Source organism: Apiospora aurea (assembly GCF_038362705.1).
Source record: "Apiospora aurea strain CBS 24483 chromosome Unknown utg000005l_segment0_segment0, whole genome shotgun sequence".
Taxonomy (NCBI): Eukaryota; Fungi; Ascomycota; class Sordariomycetes; order Amphisphaeriales; family Apiosporaceae; genus Apiospora; species Apiospora aurea.
The window spans coordinates 6,582,035-6,608,833 of record NW_027117392.1 but is presented as its reverse complement, the minus strand read 5'-3'; the positions used below and the strand labels follow the sequence as shown (position 1 = coordinate 6,608,833).

Sequence of the window (26,799 nt, the reverse complement as noted above, 5' to 3'; positions counted from 1 at the left end):
GGGATGGGCTCTTGCGGCCGGTGGGGAGCGGGTCCGCAATGATTCACGAGTCACGTTCGTTTATGACGGGGAGTGGGAGGAGGACAGGCATGGACGAAGGGTGGGGGGGTTGGGACAGGAGTACTATCTGCTTGACTCGTGCAGATTCTTATGAGTGTTTATCTGATTACTTGCTTGACCACGACGAGGTAGGACGCACGACGAGCCTCAGCTACGCTCATTAGACAGGATTGAATATTTAACCGGGTCGTCCATCGCATACAGGAGTCACTGTCTACAATGAGATCCATTCGTGACACGATAATGAAACCAAACGCCACTGCGGCTCACCCCTGTGTCCGTAAAGGGTTATGGTAATGTCTTTTGCCACAGTAGCAAACAGGTCATTCTGGTTTGTGATGATGACAGCTTACATATGGACCATGGGTGTTCGCTCTCACTCGGTCTCTGAGATAGACTATGCCGAGTGTGTCACAGCGATTTGTCCGCATGGCAGGCACTTGCTGGACCAGACATATCGCCAAAAGGCAGGGCAATATGTGAGGAGCAAACGAAAGGGCCCAGGGTTGTCAACAAGCCCATTCAGGATATATTGCACATGAAATAGTATCGTCGAAACCTCACAACCTCGGTTCTACATTGAATCAACTTATCGTCTACTGTTAAAATGCTCTGTCCCAACACCCTCCGCACAAGACCACTGAAATAGAGCTATTTGCTATCCAGTATTCCATCAAACCTCCGAGATCCACCGAGTCGCACCCTCGCCAAACTACTTATCAAACTCATGTAGGTCATCGTTGTTGCTGCGTCTTAGTGTTAAGGCATGAATTGCTTGTGAGAGAGACACACGCTGCTTACTCTGGGAATGTATAAAACGTCAACTACGCCGTCTGATGTATGTTTCATACGTCTGATCATAGAAATGGAGAATGTCTTACACTGTCCAAGTTAGCCAAGGGGAAGCGTTGAGTCGGCATCGTGGATACCTACTGCACTGTCTCTGACGGACGTAGGCACAATGCCCTAGAGTGCACGAGTTGGTACTTGGTCTCTGCGTTGCAAGTAATGGATATCAACTCACGGCCTTGAAGTGGTCTTCAGGCAGGCTCATGGCCACTGGCGACCAGAGATGCAACCAGAGGCACGATAGAATGAGCCACCTCATCCTGGAAATCATGCAATGCTGTTACGGGGGGCTCGGGCGTTCGTTGCTCGTCTCGTTTCTCTCTTGTCGTCCGAACGAATCTTGGTCAAACTTGCCTCGGGAACTTGGAAGTTGCAAACATTCGTTCTTTCACTCAAAGAGACACTTGTGGGACTTCCGGCTGGCCCAGAGAAGCTCAGAGGGCGTACCAATTGCGATGCGTTCCGCCGGCGCCAAATTCTGGCGCCAATACCATGGTCACGGGTGGGCACCCTAGTCGCCCCCAACACAAAGGGTCACCGTACCCCACCGATATCTTGTAAGCAATATTGGCTATAGTCTCTTTGTATCTTGAAGCTTCACTGTTTCCCATCCTCCTTCATCCCAGAATCACATAGCACTACTTTGAATAATGTCTGCCGCGAAAGAAGGATACAAACCCTACACCGACGATTCGTCGTCCGAGACCGGATCGGCCGAGGAGCCGCTGCAAGGCCAGTTCTGGCGTGCACCTTGGCCGGCCCCGCGAAACAGATCTCGCTGGCTACTCATCGCTGCACTGGCCACGTCCACCTTCTTTGCCGGGACTACGGCGTGGCTCGGCGTCGAGGTGATCCGGATCCGGAACAGTGGGTCGTTTGGCAGGGGTTTTCCAAACGAGCTAGGTAAGTACATTCTCATTCATGACTACACCGATCTCCATTGGCCAGTCTAGGCATGGTGATTTGAGCCGATGCTAATACGTTCACTGCCAGGCCCGGCCAAACGCACGATTGAAGTCGAGTCGCAGTGGTTTGAAGGCAGCCCGGCCTTCCTCGACGACGGGTTTGAATACGTACCGCCGCCAGACGATGGCATTCCGAGGCTCAAGTACACTGGTGATCCGACCTTGGAGGAGGATCGCAAGGAGATGGACCGGAACTGGGCCATGTACCATTGGGGTGAGTCAGAAAGCCCCCCTGGACCGACGGTTTGGGGGAATACCCCGCGCTGACTGATGCTGCAGGGCGATTCTTCCTACTCGAGGAGCACGAAGCTCGAGAAGCTTGGGGGCCGGACTATCAGAAGTACCATGCTCCCAAGCAGGGAGGCTACGTTGCCGCGTAAGTAGTAAAGGCCTGATAACCGCACTAGGAAAACATCTGCTCACATTCACACAGTCTCGAAGTCATGCATACCATCCATTGTCTCGTAAGAAGTCGAGGCCCATCTCCCTCTCTCTCTTCCCTTCCCTGTATGATCCATCCCCAGACCAAGCTGACACACTCCACCTGCCTACAGGACCATATCCGCAAAGGCTTCCGCCCCGACGTCTACCCGCCCGACAACGAGATCCATGGCGTCAAGCACATCGACCACTGCATCAACCACCTCCGGCAGGTGATCCTGTGCGCCGGCGACCTGACGCCGATCCCGTCCGTCTACTTCACCGGCATCGAGAACAACTACATCAACTCGGACCGGCCGCACACCTGCCGCAACTTCAAGAAGATCCGCGACTGGGTCTCGGAGCGGTTCAACGGTAGTCAGGCCGTGCAGCCGGAGCCGGGCTCCGTCGATCCGGAGGAGTGGAAGAAGCTTAATGGTCTTGAATGAGGCCAGAGCTGGGATAGGGGCAACTTGCTTGTGTGGTAGAGAGTGATGTAGACTATGATTTCATCATATCCGGTGTGCTTAGTGGATATGACTTAACGAGGAATCACCGAATTGGATATGAATGAATTTGCTCTATCTATGACCTACTGAGTACTTGCCCAGACCTGGATAAGATATTATGTTTCAAACTTACTAGACCGTGACCGATCCAAAGATAGTGCACTAGGTGAAAACATATGTTCACTATTACAATTATTGGAAGGTATGCTTTTGCCGCGGACCCAAGTGACTCAGATTATCTTTGGGAATTCTTTAGTTGCCAGGGGTGTAGGAAGGCAAGCTCCAAAGATGTCAATTACCGTCATGTACATTTATACGTAACTAACAACTAAATGAACACAAAATGTCTCAGGATGGCCTCAAGCATCAAACGATTCTCCAATCTAGTCGCGTTAATAACGATAACACAAAAGCCCACCCGCCGTGTCCATGACATCCTCCACCATGGGATCATCGTCGGCCAAACCCGCCATCGGCAAAACGTCCGTCATGAAGGACCCGCGGTCCTCCTCGTCATGGTGATGACGAAAGTCCGAGCTGGGGCCGCCGTACTCCTTCAATCTCTTTCCTGGGTTCCGCTGCTGCCACAGCGCCCACAGCCGATCGACTTGGGTATGGTGTAGCCAGAACACGGGATCTAGACATTACCATCAGTCTCCTTGGCGCTAGTTCCCTTCCAACAATACAGAAACGGGTAAGGGGATAAATGGAGACTGTCTTACCATTCGGTGCCGTAAACGTCAAAAAGTCCCCCTTGATGAATTGCGGAATCGCGTTGTGCGGCCCCTCCTCAAAGTCGGCGAAGAACGCCGCGTAGTCGGGCTGGCTCAGCGTCTTCTCGACGCGCTCGGGCGAGATGAGCCGGTGCACCGTCGGCAGCAGCTCGTCGCCGGGCTCCGTGAAGCGGCGGCTCAGGCAGTGCGGCTCCATGGTGACGTCGTGGGTGTGGCCGGAGCTCAGGGCCTTCCAGGGGCGCGTGGTGTCGGCGAAGGGGCCGTCCTTGACGCAGTACCTGACGTCTCCGTCGTCGTCGCGCGACAAGGGGATGGCCTTGCCGTTGCCGCCGAAGCCGGTGACGGGGTCCCAGACTGGGGAGAGGGAGAGGTTGGCGGAGTCAAGGGTCCAATCCCAGTAGCTTTACACCTTCGAGGTCAATTGTCCTGTCCTTTTCAGGGATGGAGCTGATGATCACTTACACGAATGGTCCTGCATAGCTGCACATCTCCCTTAGCGCCTTCTCAAACAGGTGAACGTACATCCGATGCCACGGGAGAAAGGCGGCAGCGTAGTGCGAGTACACGCCCGTCTTGGAGTGCGCATAGATGAAGTCATCGTAGTAGGACGTACCCGCCATGAACTGGGAGGGGTGGGCCATCAGGCACTTGACCGCCATGATGTAGGACCGCTTCTCCTCGACGTCGATGGTCCGCCACTCGCGGCGGACGTGTAGTTGGCGGCATCCTTCGGACGAGTGCGAGTGGTGGTGGTGATGCACAGCTGCCGAATTGCTGGCCTTGCGATCATCTCCGGGCTGGAACACATAGTAGGTCGCGAAGAAGACGGCGATGATGACGATTAAGAATATGGTCGCACACAGGCGCTGCAGCCATGTTCTTCGTTGAGCGGGCCTGATAGTTGCATATTGGTCAGTCATCCAATACAGTTGCTACACAGTGACAACCTACGTTCTCATGGGAAGTTGGCCCAGGTCAGTAGCGTCATCGTCATTGTAAAGACGTGCGTACTTCGGCCTCTGGCTCCTCAGGGATTGCGGAAACGCCCGGAACTTCCCCTGTGTCCAGGAACTCAAAAGTGAAGCCATATTGGTCTGGGGTCATTCAGCACAGGTGTGAAGACTGCCGAATAGGCGTGATCAATGATGTCGGCAATGGTGCAATCTATCTGGGTGCGGGTGCTGTATGGTGAAAATAGGAGTTGGACACACATTCTACACCGTACCGAGCCCGCTGCGCGGGTCTGACGACATTGCCTCGACGAGAGGGCTCCGTTGCTGGCGAAAGCACGTTGGCGCTGCTGGGCCTGTTGTTTGGCGCCACCTCTCCATCCAATGGGCATTGCGCGCTTGGCCGCCCACGGGAGAGCCACAATCCAATGCCGTCGTCATAGTCTGCAAGGCTCTGATTGGTCCACAAGTCAAACGCTCAATGAAAGCTACGCTGTGCCATTCAATGTCATCTCATCTACATGGGGCATACAGTGGACAAGACGCCGCGGGACTCGTATCTAAGAGTTCGTGACGGTTTCCCATCCAGATATCGCAATGCCCAAGTCGAAAAAAGTCAGATTCTGGGATAATACACAGCACGGCTATCACGCCGTCGCGGAGCCTGAAGCCAACGCTCATGGTGGTGGCCCATACTCCTCCAGCGTAGTCAGCCGTTGGACATCCAGACTCCTGCAACAACATGACAGCTTCGGAGATCATGTTCAGCGTATCTGGGGGCTGTTCCTATGGGCATGTTTCATCTTTTCCATGTTCCTAGGCCTCGTCCTGTCCGCCTTGACGATTTTGGCCTGGCCATCCGGAGACCAGCCCAAACGCTGCGTCAACCCCGGAGTCCGGCGAGAGTGGCGCTCGTTGACCTTGGAGGAGAGGACGGGGTTCATCAGCGCCGTCAACTGCCTGAGCAGGGTGCCTTCGGTATGGGACAGAAACGGCACCATCTACGATGACTTTGCCGAGCTTCATGGAGGGATAGGATCCTGGTGTAAGTATTCTTTCTCCAACATCATTAGCATCAAATTAATTTCTTGGCTGATACCGTCTCCTCCAGCTCATCGCTCTTCTTCATTTCTACCATGGCATCGACATACCTTGTCCATTTGGGAAAAGGCGCTACATGAACACTGTGGATTCGAAGGACAAATACCGCAAGTCCTCTACCATCTCGGAAAGCCCAATTGGGGACTAATTCTTTTCCTAGTTACTGGGACTGGACCGCCGACTGGGCCGACCTCGCCGCCTCCTCCATCTGGAGCCCTGAGACGGGCTTCGGCGGCGACGGCAACCGCAGCGGCCCCGTCACCGTCGGCGAGGGCCGCTGCGTAACGGACGGCCCCTTCTCGGAACTGCGGCCCATCAAGTACAACCACACCTACGTGACGCACTGCCTCTCGCGGGGGGTTCCGCGCGCGCGGGCCCCAGGGCCAGGACCTGCGCCGCAGCTTCCGCCCGGAGTCGATCGGCAAGATCATGCGGATGCGGACGTACTCCGACTTTGCGCACGAGCTCGAGTACCGCCTGCACAACTCGCTGCACTACTTGGTCAGCGGGGATTTCCGGGCGCTGACGGCGGCTAACGGTACGTACTGTCTTGTCTCTCCACTTCCCCTAGATGGTATGAGCTGACGAGGGAAAATAAGATCCCATATTCTACGTCCATCATGCGCAGATGGATCACCTGTGGTGGCGGTGGCAGCAGGAAGATCCGGAGGTGAGGCAGATGCAGTATCAAGGGAAACACATGTTCAACTCGACAAGGGAGAATGCTACGGTAGAGGACATGCTCCACTACGGGGGTTTTGTTGACGACATCCACGTCTCTCAGGTCATGGATACGCAGAATGGGCATTTGTGTTACCGCTATTAAGATTTGAAAAGAATCATCACTCACCAGTCCTAGACAGGCCCGTTCCCTAGATCAGTGATAGTTTATAGGTTATACGTAGTGGCGACGCATCGTCAATATTTGCCAGGATGAAAGGTTCACACTTTCAAAACATCAAGCAACTACTAAGCATAAAATAACTAGATAATCGTTCTTTCCTAATCCTCTAACCTACGCCCTCCGCGACCCAGAAACACACAAATCCCCTTCCTCCCCAAACATGGCCCGCGCCGCATCCACCCACATACTCGCCGGCTCCATCGCATTCTCCACTGTGAAGAACCGCCGGCAGTCCGCCGCCTCGTATACGAACTGCAACGGCGTCTCGTCGTCTTCGGGCCCGTACGCATCCCGAAAATTGACGCCGCTCTGCCCGTACCGGTCGAACTGCAGCGGGAACTCCGCGCGCAAGGGCGGCGCCAGGGCGGCCAGCCTCTGCACGTCCGCGGGAGGCAGCACGTCGGGGGCTAGCCGGAGCGCCGTCTGCACGTGCTTCTCGATCGCTTTTAGGGACCAGCGCTGCCCGCCCCGCACGCCGCCGACGGCCTGCATGGGCCCGGGCCGCGGGCGTCCCCCGAAGGCGAGGGTGCGGACGCCCTGCTGGTGGAGGAGATCGACGAGGATGGCGCAGGTCGAGGCGCAGCGGCCGTCGGTCATCTGTAGAAGCTTGGGGTTAGTGGATTTCCTTCCAGATCTCGCGAGTCCGTTTGGCTTACGACCGCAATGTCCTTGGCTTCAAAGAGCTGTCTCTTTGGATTATGGGGTATACCGCCAAAGCCCCTTATCGGATCTCGAACCGTGGAGGCACGATCAAAGTCGAAATGGGCGTATAAGCTGGACATGCCGTCTCCTTTCACCTTGGGATCGAGGTAGAAATCCTTTAATGAGCCAAACGGCTCTGCGGTATTGGGTCGAACTGCCTGGCTGTAAACGAGCGGCGGGTCCAGGACGTCCGGTCCATCCGCCCAGGCCGCGGAGAAGACCCTGGTCATGAGTCCCAGGAGCTCGGTCGAGCGAAAGCGAGTGGCGGAGTAGATATTCCCATTCGGAAACAGCGTTTTGAACAGGTTGAAGGCCGGAACTATATCACCGCCCTCGTTGCCAGACAGGTCCAAGACTAGTCCTCTCTTGCCCAGATGGACCACCTGCGTCAGAAACCGGCTGACCGTCTCGGCAACTTCTCGTGCGCCGCCTGCTGAGGGAAACGTAGGCAGATGCAGCACAGCGACGTCCGGCATAGCGGGACCGGCAGACGTGTATCCTCGAAAGTGGCCACCGCCGTCCTTAAAGTCCGGACGAGGGAAGGCGGGTTCGCCGCTGGGCGGGACGTCCCAATCGGGCTGCGTGATAAACTCGCCGGGGAAGCTATGGAGCACCGGATCCGCGCGTTTCCGGCAAGCCACGTCGAACAGCTCGCGGCCGTTCCCGTAGGTCATGTCTCCGTTGGTTTCGGACCACATGGCCAGCACCTCCACCAGCAGCTCCGTCCCGTTGGCAAATCTCACGACGTAGGAGGGCTTCCCCGGCCATAGTCCAAACCTGCTCGTCCAGGCCCCGCTGTCGAAGTGCTTGGAGAAGTTTCCTGTCGGAGAGGGAAACAGGCGGTTGTATCTATTTGATCATTGAGCACGGAGAAAATGGCGAAACTGGGCAAAGGGGCTAACTACCGAGCGTCGGGATCTTGATATCCTATGTACAACGCGATCTCGGACTCTAAGTAGTAGACCGCATCAACCCCATTGATCTCTACGACCTGGGAGACACTGCTTGGGTGGTCGGAGAGCATTCTAGCATCGGCTTGTCGCGGCCGAAGTCAGCTAATACCGAGGTAATCATTACATAACAAACTCAAAGGGTCACTGACAAACCGTATACAGCCGAGGTAGCTCGATTCCATCTGGGGAAACCGACATAAGAGGAGTATCGTGGGTGAAGGCGAAGACCTCTTGAGAACAGAGGCCAGCTAGGAGATGGCCATCGTTGGCGCGCGTCAGGAGAAGGCTCAAGTCTCGATCAAAGTCGAATTGGTTTGAGTAGTGTCCTGAGGAGACACGGTGTCTGAGTTTCTGGAGGCCGCCGTCTAGATCGGTTGGGAGAGATGGATAACTTGGAGGCGGTTCTGGGTATGCAATATCAGGATATCATCTCGTAGTTGGTGAGTTTATGCAGCGACGTACTTCTTAATTTCTTCGTCGTGGATTGAAACTGGAGGTATCCATCATAAGCATCCAGAAAGTCTAGAGCTGATTCCGTATACAATGGCATAGACTGAAGGCATTCCAATGCCTCTGCACCAGGTATATGGCCAAAATTGCCCTTGCCTACAATGGATTACTAAGCTGATTGCGCATGATACGAGGAATGGACCGGACAGTACATACCACCCGACTTTTTCCACTGCCAATACGACGCCGAGACTCTCCCACAGGAAGACTTGAGTGACGAATTAGACCATTTGACATTGTTCTCATCCAGTGCCGCCACACCAGTTGCCGCAAAGGCTACGATAGCAAACGATATCTTCATCGTGATGAGGCCGCACACGAGAATCAATCATCCAAATCTAGCAATGCATCTGGTCCAGCCAATATCTGACAGCCATGACATACAGCATACCATGAATTCTACGTCATAGGGTCGTTTGCTGGCTTAAGCGCAGTTATGGGTGGAAGAGGTAGGATTGGCGGGGGACGCTTCATTGTCCCGCCCCTGATCAGCGTTTGCAGATCTGCCCGCCCTCGCGCCAGCGCCAAATTGTGTGCATGCACACAGCAAGACACGGCACATAATACCATCTGCCGGATAAGGGACTGGACCTCATATTTCCCAATTAATGTCAACAGTCCTCAGTCTAATTCTGCTAGACCATCATCATCTTGTCCTAAATTGTCGACGGCATGGAAAGTTACGGCGACATTTCGCTACGAAGATCAATGTCCCAGTCATCATCCACCTCCGACGACGTAGAGGAGAAGGAACAGCTCCTCGACGGCGAAGACAGCCAGACCGCCGGGCCGAGACAGGCCAAGCGGCGACGGCTGCCTCTTCGTATTCTCGTCACCATCGGTTTCCTGGCCGCGCTCAACCTGGCCTTTATCACGGCGTTGGCCGTCTTCGTGGTCCGCAAAGGGCAGGCCGATGCCCAACCACCGTCGTGGATGCCGCCGGAGCGGTACACCAAGAAGCTGTTTATTTATCAGTCCGTCTTTGGGGATGAGCCGAGCAAAGAGTCCGAGGGGCAGTGGACTAAGCTCATTCCGAGTAAGTGGTGCCCTCACGGCCTGTCTGACTCGGCTTTTGTGACGTAGCTAACGCTGGATGCGCGTGCTACAGAGGGCAAAGGTTGGATTGACGTGGATAATGACACCGCGCTCCCATACATGCACGGCATGGACCAGTCGCTGCCTAAGCAGCAGGCCATGATATCCGTGTTTCATCAGCTCCATTGTCTCGTGAGTCTTCATACAGCCATGCTGAAATGAAACAAGTGGAAATGAGACGTAGCTAACCAAAAGCACTCGCCAGTACATGACCAGAGCCGGCTACTTCTCCGCCCGGGCCGGCAACCTGGACGAGGTCAACGCCGGCCATCTGGCGCACTGCTGGGACTACCTGCGGCAGGCCATCATGTGCGCGGGCGACACCACCCTCGAGTGGCTGCATGCGCCGCCCGACAACATCGGGAGCACGGGCTGGGGGTACCAGCATACCTGCAAGGACTACGGCGCGTTGTTCACTTTTGCGGAGCGGTACCGGTCGACGGACAAGAAGGAGATTCATGGGAAGATTAACCATTCAATGTGAACGTTGGACTGAGCTGTGATGCCCCGTGGGAGTCACCGGGGTCGGAAGGACTGGCTAGCCAGGAAGATAGGTATACACATCAGACAACGAAAACCATCCTATAGTAGACCTTGGTCAACTGACAAGTGCGTAGTTGTCTCGCTCTTGTAGACATTGTCATTGATACAACAACTCTACGCGCTCTGAATATCGCCTCCATGACCCTCGAGACGATCTCAAAGCAGTATAGCATCCGGAATCTCGCAGTTCTTGAGCAGCCGCGGTTGGTGGAAGGGGATAGAGCCTCAATCTATCCCATTTCCAGCATGCGCATCGTCCAACCCATTCCATAACTGGTTCATTATCATCAGCCCTGTAGGTCAGATTCAACGAGCCAAGTTAGTCTGGATCTGGACCGGTTTGGCAGGCTTGGTCGCATGGCTCATGTGGTCGTTTAACGTTTTTAACTGAACCATCGTTTTGGGTCTCATTGTCGACAGAAGTAATCAAAGGTCTACGTTCATAACTTGCCCCGTACCATGCCGTGACACCTTCTCCAAATCCTAAATAACATGCCCATCCACCACCCGCTTCGACTCCGTCCAACTAAGCAGCTGGTCGTAATCCTTACACAGATGAACCGCCCCTGTACCATCCGTCCCCATAACGTCCTTATTGGGATCCTGGCCCTCCAGCGCGGTGTCCCCGCAGCACACGATGGACTGGCGCAGGTATCGGAAGCAGTGGTCGATATGCTTGTGCGAGGTCGGCGCGCTCATCGAGCCGTCCAGCAGGCCGTTGTACATGGTCATGATGCTGTACTACACAGTGGGCACGTCAATGTCGTGGACACGTTGCGAGTAGGAATACAGCACACATGGTTAGTGACTTGTCGGGGGGCTTACCAGGCAGTGCAGCTGGTGAGTGTACGCGACGCTGTACGTGTCTTTGTTGTTGTACATGATCGGGGGCGGTAGCAAGTTCCCCTGTGGCTGCCCGAGCGCCACGAACCCGTTTCCGACTTCGGGCAGGGTATGCGTTAGCAAGATATCTATGCGCGGTACAGGTGTATATTTGTATTACTCACCGGGCATATACGATAGCCAGTCATTATATGTAGCGTTCTTGGACTCCTCTGTCGCGTGATCGCTTGTGGCCAGCGGATCGCGGCCAAACAAGACCTGCCGAACGGGAACTGCATTGAAATGCCGTCAGTCTCACTGGAGTAGCAACAGCGTCGTTTCTCCGGGGTTGTTCTCTTGGCTTACATTCCGGTACCATGCCGTTGACCTCCCCCGTCAGACTTGCCGAACACGCCCGTCCCGTAGCAAATTTCATGTATAAGATGAACACCAACCCAATCAGAGTCAGCCCCGCGAAGAGGCCGGAGAGAAAGTAAACAGCCGGGTGTCTGCATCTCGCAGCTCCTTTGCCTCTCCCAGTGTAGCCGCCCTTCTTGTACCGTGTCTGGTAATGCCCGAGAAGTGCGCCGTCGTCGTCCTGCGAGTCCCGGCTGGAGTCCATGCTGTAACGCGTAACATCTGCGGCCGCCATGGCGATGGGTTTGGCAGTGTCGATAGCGAATAAGGATAACGTAGTACGGGAATTGATGCTGCTCGAGGGGACTATCTTGGCACCAAAGAGCTTTCTTTACGCAGTCAAGTTGTTGCTAGGATAGAGTTGGGCCGTTGGTTTGGTCACACGTAGAGCCCCTCTGCAGATACCGACGGATGGCGTATTGCTGAACATGACGTCCGTCTGGTGTTCCGTCTCTTGCGGCACTGGATAACAGTAGGTGCAGCTCGAAGCTGCATTGGCGCTGTACAATCGCTCCAATCATGCTTACTAGGTGCCCGGCTTCCAATAATCCGCCATGATATGCACGTTGTGGGCCACTGGGAAGCAACTGGCTGGCGCGATGTTAGGCGCCAATCAAATTCCCGCAATCTGCATGACCACATACCTCTTAAGGTTGCTTCTACAGCTCCCAGCGCCAAATACCCATAGGCGTCTTCGTTTACGAAAGCTCGAATGAATCAGAAATTAGGGACATCACCTGCGACGTTCTAGATACAGACTAAAGAGATAGGTAGAGGACAATGTGAATGATGTCATTGCAGCAACGTAGAAGTAATATCACTAGATCTCGTCTTGGACCCAAAAGTGCCGTATCTGTCACGTCGCCCATCATCACCAAGTGCCAAGCCATCCTTTTAACATGGTGCTGCTTCTTCCTTGTCATCTCCGGACTGCTTTGTTTGGGATCCCGAAGCGAGGATCAATGCATCTGGCTGCATGGTGATCCGTGTTGTATTAACTATCCGCCAGCTCCTAGAAGTAGTGCTGTGTTCATGTTCGCGATAGTGTCGACAGTCAAAGAAGCATCATAAGTTAATCGCTCTGCTGTCGTCACAGATGCACAGAACCCAAATTTGTAGAGGGATGTTTCGAGTCAAGTAGTTCGGCAGATCCTGCTGGGTCGAAGGCTGAGTATGACTTAAGATCGTCTTAAGGGTCGTGTCTTCTCTTTTCTTGGGTCCGGACATTGTCGTTATGGTGGCGACGTGGTTTGTAGATCAACACATATGCGACCCATCCCAGATATAATGACCACTCGTACCGTGTGGCTCCTTTACGAGGGGCCGGAGCTCTTCCTTCTGCTGCTGGGTGTTGCTTTCCTCGTCGGACCTGGGCGTCATGAACCTCTTCTTGGAAAAGTAGAGTTGGACGAGCGATGTGACGAAAACGAAGGCGGACACGGACACGGGCGCGTAAGGGTCATAGGCGAGGAGAAGGGCTGTGACGACGGGCGCGAGCGCGAGCCAGACCATGATCACCGATGTCACAGTGAGGCTGATGGGCGTCGGTGGTGCAGCATTAGGCGGCACTGGGACGAAGGGCAAAGCGGCCAGCTGGAGCCATCCCACGAGTGTGGGAGCTATAACAACGATAAAGTATGGCCATGGGACAGGCATTTTGAACAGCTTGGGGGACGATGCACCGAAGAACTGTCGAAATTGGGATAATAAAGAGCGACTGGAAGAGACGATGGTTGGCAGTATCCGGTGTACAGGTGAATTTTGAAATAAATAAACGACATTGTGGACGAGAAGATTAATAGAGTTCATGCAAGAGGGCAGAACCACCGCCGCCACCAAGCCCACCTGTACCAGGGACTCAAAGTTGCCTAATCAAGATACAGCCTTTGCGTTTATTGGTCTGAACTCTATGTTAGACAGGCCAATATCGCCATTGCGGTTGCACATACGGTGAGAGATCTTGGCAAACGGCACAGCAATCTAGTTTCGTCTTTAACGTTATGTTGCTATTCGCTTGGTAGAATTATTCATCGGGCTAATTATAACTTCCTCCCTGTCAGAGCTTCTGAGTATTAAGACCACCACTACCCCATAGTCGGCGCCAGCGTAATGACCACCCACTCCGTCCCCGAATGCTCGTCCTTCAGCGGCGTCCAGTGCGTCACGAACCGCTCGTCCCCGCGATACAGGGCGCTCCGCCGCGTCTGCAGCCGGATCTCCACGCTGATGGGGTTGCCGTTCCGGACCGCCAGCCTCACGCGCGACCGGTAGTCGGTCTCCTTGCTCACCATGTTGGCCTTGAAGAACCGGAACACCTCCTGCCCCGTGACTAATCCCGCCGTGTTGCCCGGGTGCAGCATCTCGCTCACGCCCTCGGAGTAGAAGTGGATCACGAACGTGTCGGCTTTGACGACCAGGTACTTGGAGTACGCGGTCCGGAACTCCTTCATCTGAGCGTCGAGGTCTTGGCCTTCCATCCTCCCCAAGACTTGGTCTTCCATCCCGGACTTGCCTAGGGTCCGCGCCTCGTCGACGCGGACGCCGAAGGCTTTTAGTAGAGATTTGCGCGCCGACGGCATGGAGCTCTGCCGGTGGATCACCGGCGCTCTTCTAGGCGGCGGGAGATCTCCCTCCTTCGGCGTCGGGGTCCCGGCCAGGACCTTCATGACGTCGGTGTTGGAGCGGATGGTGGTGGAGCAGTTGACCTGCCCCCAATGAAGAACGCCAGCGTGTCCGTCTCGTCGAACAAGGGCGCCATGTACAGCAGGTTCCAGAACGGGTCGCCGTTCTTCTTGTAGTTGAGGATCAGCTCTACCGTCTCCTTGCGCGCGTCCAGGGACATCTTCATATTCCGGACCGTCTCGCGGTCGGTCTGGGGACCCTGCAGGAAACGGCAGTTACGGGGCACGACTTCGCGGCGGCTGTAGCCCGTGACTTTGACGAAGCCGTCGGAGGCGAAGACGATGGGGTTGTCGGCTTTGCTGGGAGGTTGTTAGCTTGTGCCACAAGACTCTGAGTAAGTAGAGAGGGTAAGGGAATTAGACATACTTCGGATCGCTCAAGCAGAAGCAATCGCCCAATCCCTGGTACTTGTGCCGATCATTCGCCAAAGCATATATCGCGCTCAGCGCCACCTTCTCCCTCACGAACCGCGGGTAGATGTCCGTAAACACCGTCTGCTCGACCCGCTTCTGCAGATCCCCAAACAGCCCCTCCATCCCCGCAAACGTCCCCGACACCGTCGCCTTGATGTCGCGGTGCGCCTGCAGCAGCAGCTCGCGCGGCACACCGCCGAGCTGGGACGCCGAGCTGTCCGAGATGAAGGTCTTGTGGATGTGCGCCAGCTGCGACCCGAGGCCGCTGAGGGACTCCTGGTACTGGTTCACCTTGGCCAGGAAGTCGACGCTCTCGCCGCACAGGCGCTGCTCGCTGAACTTTTGGAGCTCGTGCGCGGTGATGGGGTTGTAGAGCACCGCCTGGAAGGCTTCTTCGCTGAAAAACTCGGGCATGCGGTGGCGCGAGCCGTGGCTCACGACGCTCTGCTTGGACGAGGGGGCGTATCCACCGCCGCCACCGCTGCCGCGTTGGAGCGAGAACTTGTCGTCGCTGTAGGTTCGGCGCAGTCGGCCTTTAGCAGTCGGTACGGGAGGGAGACCGCGGGGGTAGCTGGTAAGCTCGTCCGTGTCCCGGGCGTTTTCAGTCTCCCGCGCCGAGCGAGCGTTGTGGTTCTTGTTACTGTTGTTTCCGTTGCTCCCGGTGCGCTTGTGGCTGCTCATGCTGCCGTAGTCCTTGAGCATCGGAGGAGGCCGGAGCGGCTCCTCCTCATCCTCGTCCAGCTGGTAGTGGTCCAGGACCGGCTCGACGCGGGATGGCATGGTCGACATGCTGGTGGCGCTTCGTCGCTTGAGGGAGGACGGCCGCTTGGACGAGGAACGAGGGGGGATCTTGTCGGGGGTGCCCGGGCCTGCTGGCTCCTTGTGTTGCTGTTGGCCCGGCTCCGCCTCGTCGTAGAAGTATCTCCTCGGCCGGCCGATGGGAGGCGGGGTGGCGGACCGGACTGTCGCAGGTGGTGTTTGGGATCTTTTCGGTGACGCGGCGCCAGAGTCGTGTTGTGCGCTGGGTTCGCGACGGCTACTGGCTTCGGCCGCCGCCAGTATCCTCCTAGCGGCCTCGATCTCGTCTTCGCGCGGCCTCTTTGGGGGTTGAGGAAGCTGTCTCGGGGCGCTTTCATGATCCTCCTCCTCTCGGCTGCGATGACCGTTGGCATCGTCCTTCCTCTGGCTGATACTAGTGCTCCGAGACGTCCGTCGCGACGTATCTTTCTGTTTCGGCGGACTCGGGAAGCCCAAGTTGGCCTCGGCGAACTGCGGGACGTCCTCAAAGTTCGCGTCCTTGCCGACGTCGTAGTTGGTCTTGTAGGCCGGGCCGAATTGTCGGTGCTGGTCGGGCCGGACGCTGTCCATGGAGAAAGAGCGCCCCCTCCCGGACGGTCGGGCGCCGTATTCGGGCATGTCATCCATGGCTAGGGACGTCTGCGCGGCGGCGGCTTGGGCGGCGCAGGGTTTGTTGGGCGGCGACCGGTTGTAGAAAAGATCGTCGTCGATCTCGTCGTCGAGCCTTGGCATCTGTTTATATCGCGGTTGCTGTGGGTGCATGGGCCGGCGCGGTCCGTGGATCTCGTCGATCGACCCGTCCATGGAGTCTAGGTCGAACGGCATGGCTCTGTTTCGAGTGTCTTTCTCTCGTGAGGCTTCTTCGCCTTTTCTCTTGGGTATGACCAGTTGGTGCACCTGCAGGTTCAGCTGTTGAGCGACTGGACGAGTTTGTTTACCGGGAAAACTGCCGACTTGCACATGCGAATCTACGAACTCGTTTACCATGCCCAATGTTCGCGGCGAAATTAGATTCCGCGTTGGTTTTACCACGATCTCCTTGCTACGGAGACGGACAGGACATCGGCGCACTGAAGAAACAAGGCCACATCTAGATGCTGTGACTGGTTGCCGCACACTAACATCCACTCGAATGCCCGGAAAGAGCAGACGATGTCACATTTTACCAGATGAATCCCGTTTTAGAGTTTCTTATGGATGGGGCGGCACGATAGCCGGCTTGTTTGTCCCCCAAGCCCCTTGTACCGTTGAGTCTTAGTTCAGGCACTATGGGACGATTTGGTCGCCGTTTTCGTCCATTGTATCGCCGGGAGAAACGGGGTGGATCTTCCGGATGGCAGGCACTCTGAGCGCCGGACCGACTGCCGATGGCTTGCCTGATGCACGAGTCATGTTTAATCTATCTAATCGTCAGTTTGCAGTCCAGGTTGGAGTAAACCGGTCGAAATCGGGCCTAGAGGGAGCGAGGAGTAGATTGCTCGAGCCCACGTTGGTATTATCTTACCTAATAATTCCAAGTCGTGTCTCCAACCAAGGATGCCGAGGCATAACGGCCAAGGCCAAGAGAGATGAAATCCCGACTGCTAGGCAACGTGTTTGGCAGGCATTACCCAGGCACCAGGCGCCGTTGGCCGAGTAGAGTAGATCGATGGGCCCAGGCATGATCCTTACGATAATTATCAGATGCCGGAGAGCCAAGGAAGTAATCCCTGCTAGAGCGTGTTGCCCCTGTCGACTCTTCGGCAAACCAAATGTCCACCAACTAACCCGTTGCATAAGCTAATAAGAACGTTTCTCTCAACTTGCAGTTTTAAGCCCAGCCAAGTTGTTCGTGTCCAACCTTGTCGTGTCGATGGCGAAGCGTTTCTATTTCTCGTCAACGCATTTGTTGAGTATCCCCGTGATAAACACCAATAAGCCACCATCAAACATGACACACACACACTAGCACACAAGGTCTGTTGGCCCAATGGTAAGGCGTCTGACTACGATTCCATGTGATCAGGAGATTCTGGGTTCGAGCCCCAGGCGGACCTTCAATTTTACTTTTTTGCCGTTTCTGCCCGATCTCGGGGGCTGGAGGTTCACGGCTTGCACCTGTGCAGCGCATTTAGCATTTGGCTTCACGAGATTTTCATTTTTTAGTGGAGTCGATGGCGGTCGCGGCTCGTTCGTTATTGTGGAGATCTCGGGCGAGAACTTTGAGTTGTGGCCGTGACGCCGGGCGAGTAAGGGGTTGTAAGTGTTTCTGCACCTGCAGCAGCGCTGGTTGGCAGCTCAAGAAGACTTCATCAGGAAGCTAGTTGCGTGCATAAGATCACACTGACACGGTTTCACTAACTTTCGAAAAAGCTAATGTCGTGCAGTCTTCAAACATGCACCATAGGAAGGCAAGCGTAGAACTTGCGGCTGGAAGACACCATATATTTGCCTGAATATACCTGCCCTCTAACGTGAGACGCCCTCATTATACAGTCATTCCCCAACCTCGGCAACACCAACGGCCCCAATCTTCTGAGGTGTGACTAACGTTGCTTCAAGTCTTGCTCGAGCGCTTCAGTCGAGAGCCGCCGATGAGTCTAATCAGCCAGACTGCTACTACCACTGCTGGAATCGGTTTCATAGCCTCTTGGGCCCTTCTTCGACGATAGCCAACGCGGCAGCCAGCGCCTCCATCCCTTCTTAGCCCGGACGCTCTCGTCGTCCGAGTCGTCGTCCGAGTCGTCGTCGCCCCGACCGCACAACATAAAGCGCAGAAAGCCCCCCTTGCTTTGCGTCTTCCTGCTTCTCTTCTTGTGCTTCCTGGGCCGGATTATGACAGGTGGGCCGCGTGGGCTGTAAGAAGGCGGGGGAATCGACCCTCCCGGACGACCACCTTCCCCCATGGGTATGCCGGGCATGGGCAGGCGGCCGGGTCCAAATACTGGGGGGACCGGCGGGTACGGCACCGTCAGGTAGGGCTTGCCCTCGAGCACGAGGTTCAGCTCGAACGCGGCGGCGTAGAGCTCGCGCACGCTAGCGTAGGGCTTCAGCGGCTTCTTTCGGTTCTTGCCGGCCAGGTTGCAGAACTCCTGGGCGGCAATGTCGAACTGGTCGTCGCTGCTGCTGCTGCTGCTGCTACCATCCTTGTCGCTACTGGTGCCATTCTCGACGGCGTCGGGCGGCGTGGCCGAGTAGCTGAAGATGCCGAGGCTGCGCAGCGTCCGCTCGAGGGCCAGGGCGATGGCCTGGTCGTCCGTCTCCTCGGCAGACGGCCACCACTTGTCGGCCGAGACGACGAGGGCGTAGGTGCTGGGAAGACCGCGGACCGGGGTCCGCCAGAGGCGCATGGTGCGGTAGCGCAACGAGTCCCAGTCCGGGGCGACGGTCGGCGGCTGGCGCTGGTCTACCAAGCGCTCCAGCAGGTTGACGCGGGCGTGGACGTTGTTGAGCGTCGCGGGCAAGAGCTCCTTGAGGGGGTGATGCCGTTGATGCCCTCCAAGAAGGCCACCTGCTGGACAAAGAGTTGTTCGCCCATTGTAGGGGGATGAGGGTATCAGTTGCTGTGCCTTTTGTGTGAGAGACGTTCGCTTCCTAATTCGGTTATGACCGAATAGAAGGGCCTCGATGATAACGACACCCACGATACCGATCTCAGTGGGAACTCAGGGGAAGATATAAGCTGTGGGAAGTGGGACCTAGACCCCAAAGCCGCTGATCGCACGATACAGGGTCGGTCGGGCGGGGTAATAGCGTGTGTGTTATGCCGTCAGCAAAGTCGGGCGCGGACGACTTCGCTTCGGGCTCTGCGATACGTCCACGGCAGCCGATGCCGGTCTCACTGCATCTGCACGTCAAGCCTGAAGCTAGCCAGTGCGGCCCGGCGGTCAAACCACCGTTGACTCATTGCCATCCTGCAGAGTTCGTAACTGATCTTCTCTGGATCGGGCTCTGGCGCGGTTCATCTCAGATATTCTCGGGGTTGTTTTCGACGCCTGCCTGCTTGCCCGGTATTTTTTGATTCGTTGGGGCCCGACAGGATCAAAGCAGGCTGAGTGCACGAAACCAATCTTGGCCGGACTTGGCATGCAGGCAGGGACCACAGAGCCTGACTTTTGGCTCAGGTAAGTTGATTGCTTTTTCAAAAGCCGTTGAACCGGTGTGAACACCCTCCGACTCGGGCCAATGAGCCTCCAAGACCGATATTGGCTTACTTACCAGTTAGCGGACATGTGAAGTTGGTATCACTAATCGGTTTGGATGAGGCTGAGCCAAGTGCAGCAGGCCCAGCTAATAATTTCGTGCTATACGTCCAATGGTCGGGACTACCATACTTTGAACACATGGGAGGTAGCATTGCGATTCGAAGCCAAATGCAAGTGCAAAAATGAACAAAAGAGCAAAAAGATAATTGCTTGCATCAGCCGTGAATCGAACACGGGGCCCATCGATGGCAACGATGGATTTTACCACTAAACCACTGATGCTCTCACGGGGTTGTTTCTCTATTCAGATGTTCGTTTGTCAGATTAACTATATCTATATTAGCCTGAATCAAACTCAATAAGCCATGTCCCACTTCCCAGTTCTTTGGTAGGTGGTCGACGGGGACATCCAGAAGCCGCTGCCGCACGATAAGCCGAGTTTGACCCGGCGCAGTTAAGCGCCTCAGAGAGTTGCCAATTTAGCAGCCACCGGCAATCTTCCCGTCGCGACATTCTCCACCCGCCTGTTGCTTCGATATGGAGGGCAGTGTGGTAACTTGAAGAAGCACTACCCAGATCGCATACTTGCTTCCCGATCCCACGCAACTCGGAGTCCTTTGAGTGGCCCTCGGCTTTCATGAGAACTGAGGACGTGTTTACTTCTCGTCAGCCAGCTTAACTTTCTGCCGCGCACGTCCCCTTAAAGGGGCTAGAAGCATATGTCCGGTGACGGCCCCCTTTTTTTACATATCAGCCGAAAATTCAGCAGTGTGTTTACTTCGACCCTTTGGCTGAAAGTGAAAAAAGCTGGCTGCCGTCGTCTCGTCTCTTCCTATTAACCGGCCAATCGGATCGACGAATCTCGGCTGAATGGTTCAGCCGACCTTAGGGCCGGCTGATCCAGCTTTTTCTAGGGCCTTACAGGGCCTTATAGGGCGTAGAGGGCCCTGTAAAGGGTGCTGTAGAAGGTGCTGGAGGGTGCTGTAGAGTGTGGCATTGCTCGCGCTCGGTCCTCGAGCTGGCGCGCGTTGGCGTGCGTCAAAATTGGTAAGTGTGGCATTGTTCGCGCTCGGCCGTTAACGTACCGGATGAACGCTGGCCTTATTTCGACGCCAGCACGGAAGGCGCCGGTGATGTCGACGAGAGAATCAGCTGGTAAGCCGGACCGAAAAGCTGGCTCAAAATAAGCTGCTGAAGAGGTGCGTGCACGGCAGAAAGTTAAGCTGGCTGACAAAAAGTAAACACGTCCTGAGTATCACTCAATGCGGAATGCAGTTGCATGTCAGTGGCTGCTTCTGCGGCCGGCGGCAATTAGATGCTCAACGCTCTTTGTTGGACCAGGGTTGGCCCACTCTCCGTCTTTCGACGGTATTCTTCAAATACAAAGGAAGGGTCCAGGGAGAAATTTCTCTCGGTGTCTTGCAACTAAACCTGCGCAGCCTTTGAGAGTTCAGATATCCTCGCTCTTGCAATGGAGGCCAGAGAGCTGGGTCATGGCGAATCGGCCCGCCCCGACCCGCAGTCCAGGATCGCGACCTTGACGGCCGCCAGGATCTGGCGTTGCAATTCGTAGTTTATAGTGCCCAAGACCCCTCGCCGTCTGGGTGGCAGTTATCGGTTTGACCTTGGTTGTGCCCCATCATTAGTCTCTTGTATCTGGGGAGTAAGCCCGTAACGCAAATGTGTAGGCCATTCTCTGCCCTCATCGATGGCATTGCGTATCTCCTCTCTCTCTCTCTCTCTCTCTCTCTCGTTGAAAGGGCCGGTTTCGTTTAGACAGCCTCGGCTCAAGTGTCCCTCCACTCCACACTTGTAGCCGAAAGTGCGTAGTCTTCGACATCCGCAATGTGTTCACACAGGCAGACCGTGGGAAGTACGGGGCTTTTGCCATCTATATGAAAACCATATATATTAAAAAAAGTAAGCTATTCACTAAATGCGCAGTAAGTAGCGCGTAACGGTCACTACGTTGCAAGCAGAACGGGATTGGGGGAAAGCATATACCATTTGAGGGAGCGGTAACACCTGGCAGCTAAATATTGCCCATTCCGGGAACAGAAGACATTACCGTCCGGCATTCTAGCGAACGAAACTTGGAGACGTCCCATCAACGCCGAAGGCCCTATGCCGCGGAAAGGACCTTTCTACTGTTTCGCAGCTCGCTCTTCCAGCATCTTTCGGGCGAGGGATGCCCAGAGCTCCGGCCGGTCTCCCAAGGAGCTTGTTCCTTCGGGTGAGTACTCCAAGAGGACATCCCTGGTCTTGGAATCTCTCGATGACAAGACGACCACTTGCGACTTCGGGGCTTCCAAAGCCTTTTGTGGGGTCATGACCGAACCAATATCAGCCCTGCGTATCTCGTGACGTCTCGGAATTGTTTCGTACCTTGGCAATCATGTCGCGCACTTCTTCTTTCGACCTGATCTTTCCCGCTGAATCGCCGCCGCCGCCGCCGCCGCCGCCGCCCTTCTTTTGCACCAGCACGTGCTCGTCGGTCACGGCTTGCAGGCCGGGCCGCTTGCTGTTCCACCTGACCCGGCAGAGGATGCGTAGAGCGATATGAGGCTCCAGCCGGTCCGATGCGTGGCTTACGCCCTTGTACAGCTGGGTCGCGGAGACGGGGGAGATGGAGCCGGACCGCGTGTGGATCGTCATGGTTTACTCCGCAACGGGATGGGAAAGGAGGGGAAGGACGGTAATTCAACCTTCTGCTCCCATCTGGGACGGGGAGGGCAGGGCTTCTTCAAAGATTTGACTGGAGAGGAAGCTACTTTGTGGAATAGATAGAAACGACTGGTTAGGGGGACCAGTTTGGTACTGTATCGCGAATATTTGCCGCGGTTGTTTGTCGTTTGGAAAGCCAAAGGGGTGGGACGGGACGCAAATGGCACCTCCCTTGGGGGTTAGGTTTATATCCTGGGCTTGCGCGTGGTATCCCTCCCGTTCCCCGACCGCCTGGTTGCATAGGCGCTAATGCAGGTGCCGAAAGCGGACGAGGCACACTGGTCAAATCACTACATTACGCACTGCTGACAGTAGATAGGGGAATTGTGCAAAACGAGTGGCTTAGTAGCCCGTCTCCTTCTCGGGCTGGTAAGAAGGCACACTGTTCTCGGCCTTGTGCTCGTTCTTGGGGGCTTCATATTGCTCGGGCTTGGGCTGATGGCACTGCTTCTGCTGCTTCTGTTGGTAGTGTTGAGCGTTGTTAGACATAGTTGGGCGGTTCGGACTGCTAACGGTCAACCAAGAAAGATCATTCGTGGCCGTGGACCACCTTTTCCTTTTCCCACTTACCTACCTCCACGTACACCACCACTGCGAGTCCAAAGCAAATGGTCCCGTCCCGCTTGATCAGCATGGCCGTGCAGTCTTTGATCTCTCGGAACGGGCTTCAACTCCGCCACTCGGTATGAAAATCTCGTACAACTCATCATCTCCTTCGACCATCGCTATCTCATCCGCATCCATGACACCGTGCCTCTCTAATGAGGACACCGATGTTGCGAGAGACGAGCCGGCAGTCGCTGCCTTTCCTTGTGTACATCCGCTCCCAAATAGCTCTCAGAGCCGCACACTCCGCCGCCGCCGCCGCTTCTGCTGCGAGAAGCTTGGCCACCACACAACTAGCTGCCAGGACGGGGTTTTGGGCATCGCAAGTGTGAACAAGCGTGGATGGTAAGACCCGCTCGCCTCCAAATACACGGCGCGACTGTGCCGCCCAAGCTGCCAGCCAAAACACCAAAATCGTTACGTGACCGCTATGTATCGATACTTCGCCGATAATATTCTCGATGACTTTGTTTCTCACAATTTTGGTTAAGGTTAGATAGGGTTCGGGTTGGTTATATTCGCGTTGTATTGGCATGCTTTCAATAATTTTACTCAAATAGGTCGAGATGTCTCGTGGGATGCATCGTGAGATGTACCGGTACAATGCCTTAAGCGGCACAGTCGTGCCGTAAATACACACGATTCGTTGGGATCCGTAAACTATGCCGCACGCTAATAATAACTACATCCATCAAACAGATCACGATCGGCTCTCGGAAGAGGTACCCATCATCGACCCGCCTCGCTGATCACTCAGTTAAGAGGGGAGCAACATCATCACAGCATCAAAGAAGACAGCAATATTGACTCAGGTGATATATAATAAAGCCGCTATGTACAGATGATTCGTTACGGAGTAATTACATTAGAAAGTTGAACTATGTACATAGTTCCAGCATCCACCACCATCGCCCTCGCGTGCCGTCAGATCCGGGTGGTCCAGGCATTTAGGCAATGCCGAAGGACTCCTTGGGGATGATGGCGAAGGACTGGGGAGGGGTGCCGCCACGGTTGAAGGTGGTGTTCTGGACACCGGTGTAGTTCCAGTAGGTGTTGCTGGGGAAGCAGTTTAGCACATGCATTCTGCCCATCTCTCTCAGGCGCGGGTCATGGGAGAGATCAGGAGGGAAGGGGGATAACATACTCTTGGTTCAGGTCGGCGAACTGGAAGCTGACCTGGAGGGGCACGACGGTGCGCGAGCCGAGGAGCTCGGCGGGCTTGTTGATGCGCGAGACCAGGGTGCCCTTGGTGTCCTTGCTGTCGAGCTTGCAGTTGGCGTACTGGGTGTAGACCTGGCCGTCGGTGGACTGGCCGGTGCAGCTGGCCGAGAAGGCCGGGCGGGCCGGGTAGTCGCTGGTGGCGGCACCGGCGATCTTGAACTGGTAGGTGCAGCCGTCGTTGTTGCAGCCGGCGTCCCACTGGGTGACGTCCCACTGGTAGTCGGCGGCGCGGGCGGCCAGGGGAGAGGCGGTGGCAGCGGTGGCCGCGAGGGTGGCGAAGAAGGTGGAGGCACGCATTTTGACGGTTGGGAGTTGGAGGTGATTAAAGAATTATTACTTTTCTGAGTCGGGTTTTGGGGTGGTAGGAACGAATGGAATGGTAATACTGGTGATATTGCCGGTGGTGAGAAGGGGCGAGAAGCAGAAGGTATTAGAGCCGGCGGACGTTGGATTTAAATACTGAGTTGAGAACTCGAGATCAGACGAGGACCCGAAATTATCTGGGCGACAACAACAACAGTTCGGACGGCTCAGCCTCTCGCAACGTCATCCGAGCTCCCGGGGCGTGACGATCGTTTCCACTTTGGTGGGAGAAAGCCGTTCAGCCGTTGGTCTAGCTCCTTCGATGCCGTAGTATTGGCACGAAAGGGCTAGCTATTGGGGGGGCAATCGGGGGCACTGGGGTCGAAGAATACGAGGTCGCATTGCTGGGCAAATGAGCGCTGGCGGTCCCATGTTGGGCTTTCGATGGGCCTTCTATGGAGAGACAACTCCACCGCAGCTGGATCGTGCGCCTCATGCATTGCATCGCCAAGAGCCGCGAATCTGGGACGGGCCTGGGACTGAGGGGCGGAACAACCCGCGGCCCGGCAATTGGCAGTGGATGCATAAACAAGGCGGCCAGCATGATTGATGGCTTTGTGCCTTGTTCCTTGTTGTTGGCTCCAAGTCCGAGCCCGAGTGCTTCACTGCGCGGCCTTGGTCGGGGCTACAGAGATTGTCAGCATCAAGGCAGGCAGGTGTTGCATTACTTTACCTCCAACTTCCAAGTCAAGGCCCGACTGCTTGACAACACACAGCCAAGCCAAGCGGAGGCGGTCAAAGATGCAAAGGCCGTGCCTGGCCTGCGACCCAGTACCAGTACCAGTACCAGTACCAGTACCCGTACCCGTACCCGTATCCAAAAATAAGTCCCTGCAGGCTCACTGACCCGATCCAATTTGACCGCTGATCTCCTATTTCCTCAACTCCCGACTCCTCCGTAGCCCGAGCTATTTCGAGCAACTTTCCATGTGGCCCCCGGGTGAAGTGTGCTACTGATCAACTGGAGCCACTGGTCCAAGATGGCTCTCAGATCGCGCAGCAGCTCTTGCTTCCTCGCCTCATCGTTGCCGCCTTTGCCAGCCACCGTCTCGCCCACGATCTCCTGCAGCATGAGCGCACAGGCGCAAAACTTGAACGCCACGTCGCGCGCCACCGCCAGCCGGGTCAATATGCTGGTGCGGTAGTCCCACTCGTCGCGGACCGCTGCCACGGTGGCCGGCCGGATGTAGTCCTCCAGCTCGGCCATCGCGACCGCGAGGGCGTCGAACGCGTTCGTGATGACCCGGAAGTACGCGCCCACCGCCTGCATGAGCTCCGGCGTGTGGCGCAGCTCTACCACGAGGCGGCGGCGGGTCCGGTCGGTGGCCTCGTAGGCCTGCGTGAGGTTCTCCTGCAGGTGTCCAAAGTTCGTGAGGGCGTTGGTGGCCACCGACTTGAACCACTGCGCCGGACGCCTCCCTTCCAAGTTGCCTTCTGGCCCAACCACGCCCGAGGGTGCGGGTCTAGATGTTGCTGGCGTTGGTGAAGCCACTGATGATTCTGTTGGCGCGTCGGATGATGTGGATGGCGGTGATCCTATTGATCCCGCTGATCCATCTGATCCCCCTGATCCTGTTGGTGCTGGTGGTGACGCATCTGGAGGTGCGAAACCACGCCGGCGTCGTGCCGCCTTTTGCTGGAATCGTGCATCGTGCTGTTGGTGGCCGGCGCCCAACACGCCGTTCTGCCTGAGCTCCTCCAAGTATCTGACGCGAGTGTCCCAAGATCCGAGGACTCGCCATGCCTGCACGGCCCTTTCGGTCTCCCAGGCTCGTTCCTCTTCCCTGACATATCGTCTGATGTTTTGGAGTCTCCGGTAATAGGCCTGTCGGATTTCTATAAAGTCGGCGTCGTAACCGACGTTGAGGATCTGGAACAGATCGGTCATCTTGGGGTATGCTGATAGAAGCGGACCATGTATTTCTGTCAAAGATACAGTGGTAATCGTTCGCAAGTGGGAGTGGTTATCGCGTCGCGCAATCGTCCAATCTATGCCCCGTAGGGTCTTTTGGACCGAGGGAGCAGCCGGCCTATTATACCCTCTCGCCGACTTCTTTGTGTGGAAACAAAGAACATGCTAACTTACAATATCATTGTGATTGAAAGTCCGCCCGTCAAGGAGACTGGGAAGCAAACAAAGATTCGGTGTCTTGCTCTTGGTCATGTTGGTCCCCAATGCTCCATGTTCCTTTCGGGGCATTGTGTAGAATGTGGAAGTCCAAAGATGGTCGGCAGTTCTTGGATTGGAGGATCCTTGGCCCTGGACAGCTACAT

The 26,799-nt window shown here is 55.8% G+C and overlaps 12 protein-coding genes across 12 annotated transcripts; 3 read left to right on the top strand and 9 right to left on the bottom strand.

Moving 5' to 3' along the window:
* Positions 1–1,559: 1,559 nt before the first annotated feature.
* Positions 1,560–2,743, top strand: PG986_008533 (uncharacterized protein; the record flags this gene model as incomplete). The annotated part of the gene is made up of 5 exons (XM_066844755.1): positions 1,560–1,812; positions 1,903–2,088; positions 2,154–2,250; positions 2,308–2,338; positions 2,429–2,743. 5 exons carry the CDS (start codon positions 1,560–1,562, stop codon positions 2,741–2,743), a joined length of 882 nt encoding a protein of 293 aa, XP_066700867.1.
* A 452-nt stretch (positions 2,744–3,195) lies between these two features.
* Positions 3,196–4,625, bottom strand: PG986_008532 (uncharacterized protein; the record flags this gene model as incomplete). Its single annotated transcript, XM_066844754.1, has 4 exons — positions 3,196–3,440; positions 3,526–3,938; positions 4,000–4,431; positions 4,489–4,625. 4 exons carry the CDS (start codon positions 4,623–4,625, stop codon positions 3,196–3,198), a joined length of 1,227 nt encoding a protein of 408 aa, XP_066700866.1.
* A 459-nt stretch (positions 4,626–5,084) lies between these two features.
* Positions 5,085–6,414, top strand: PG986_008531 (Di-copper centre-containing protein; the record flags this gene model as incomplete). The annotated part of the gene is made up of 4 exons (XM_066844753.1): positions 5,085–5,530; positions 5,749–5,923; positions 5,970–6,126; positions 6,188–6,414. 4 exons carry the CDS (start codon positions 5,085–5,087, stop codon positions 6,412–6,414), a joined length of 1,005 nt encoding a protein of 334 aa, XP_066700865.1.
* Positions 6,415–6,603: 189 nt separating this feature from the next.
* PG986_008530 (uncharacterized protein) lies at positions 6,604–8,958 on the bottom strand (the record flags this gene model as incomplete). The annotated part of the gene is made up of 6 exons (XM_066844752.1): positions 6,604–7,089; positions 7,149–8,043; positions 8,100–8,185; positions 8,301–8,551; positions 8,610–8,753; positions 8,814–8,958. 6 exons carry the CDS (start codon positions 8,956–8,958, stop codon positions 6,604–6,606), a joined length of 2,007 nt encoding a protein of 668 aa, XP_066700864.1.
* Positions 8,959–9,329: 371 nt separating this feature from the next.
* On the top strand, positions 9,330–10,236 carry PG986_008529 (uncharacterized protein; the record flags this gene model as incomplete). The annotated part of the gene is made up of 3 exons (XM_066844751.1): positions 9,330–9,693; positions 9,766–9,884; positions 9,958–10,236. 3 exons carry the CDS (start codon positions 9,330–9,332, stop codon positions 10,234–10,236), a joined length of 762 nt encoding a protein of 253 aa, XP_066700863.1.
* A 542-nt stretch (positions 10,237–10,778) lies between these two features.
* On the bottom strand, positions 10,779–13,190 carry PG986_008528 (uncharacterized protein; the record flags this gene model as incomplete). Its single annotated transcript, XM_066844750.1, has 5 exons — positions 10,779–11,036; positions 11,121–11,236; positions 11,303–11,410; positions 11,484–11,840; positions 12,836–13,190. 5 exons carry the CDS (start codon positions 13,188–13,190, stop codon positions 10,779–10,781), a joined length of 1,194 nt encoding a protein of 397 aa, XP_066700862.1.
* Positions 13,191–13,618: 428 nt separating this feature from the next.
* Positions 13,619–16,252, bottom strand: PG986_008527 (uncharacterized protein; the record flags this gene model as incomplete). The annotated part of the gene is made up of 3 exons (XM_066844749.1): positions 13,619–14,239; positions 14,290–14,515; positions 14,583–16,252. The coding sequence occupies 3 exons, from the start codon at positions 16,250–16,252 to the stop codon at positions 13,619–13,621; spliced, it is 2,517 nt and encodes an 838-aa protein (XP_066700861.1).
* Positions 16,253–18,006: 1,754 nt separating this feature from the next.
* Positions 18,007–19,763, bottom strand: PG986_008526 (uncharacterized protein; the record flags this gene model as incomplete). The annotated part of the gene is made up of 2 exons (XM_066844748.1): positions 18,007–18,917; positions 19,625–19,763. 2 exons carry the CDS (start codon positions 19,761–19,763, stop codon positions 18,007–18,009), a joined length of 1,050 nt encoding a protein of 349 aa, XP_066700860.1.
* A 2,191-nt stretch (positions 19,764–21,954) lies between these two features.
* PG986_008525 (uncharacterized protein) lies at positions 21,955–22,266 on the bottom strand (the record flags this gene model as incomplete). The annotated part of the gene is made up of 1 exon (XM_066844747.1): positions 21,955–22,266. The coding sequence occupies one exon, from the start codon at positions 22,264–22,266 to the stop codon at positions 21,955–21,957; it is 312 nt and encodes a 103-aa protein (XP_066700859.1).
* Positions 22,267–22,677: 411 nt separating this feature from the next.
* Positions 22,678–22,969, bottom strand: PG986_008524 (uncharacterized protein; the record flags this gene model as incomplete). Its single annotated transcript, XM_066844746.1, has 2 exons — positions 22,678–22,840; positions 22,920–22,969. The coding sequence occupies 2 exons, from the start codon at positions 22,967–22,969 to the stop codon at positions 22,678–22,680; spliced, it is 213 nt and encodes a 70-aa protein (XP_066700858.1).
* A 919-nt stretch (positions 22,970–23,888) lies between these two features.
* Positions 23,889–24,459, bottom strand: PG986_008523 (uncharacterized protein; the record flags this gene model as incomplete). The annotated part of the gene is made up of 2 exons (XM_066844745.1): positions 23,889–23,997; positions 24,086–24,459. The coding sequence occupies 2 exons, from the start codon at positions 24,457–24,459 to the stop codon at positions 23,889–23,891; spliced, it is 483 nt and encodes a 160-aa protein (XP_066700857.1).
* A 946-nt stretch (positions 24,460–25,405) lies between these two features.
* Positions 25,406–26,413, bottom strand: PG986_008522 (uncharacterized protein; the record flags this gene model as incomplete). Its single annotated transcript, XM_066844744.1, has 1 exon — positions 25,406–26,413. One exon carries the CDS (start codon positions 26,411–26,413, stop codon positions 25,406–25,408), a length of 1,008 nt encoding a protein of 335 aa, XP_066700856.1.
* Positions 26,414–26,799: the final 386 nt, after the last annotated feature.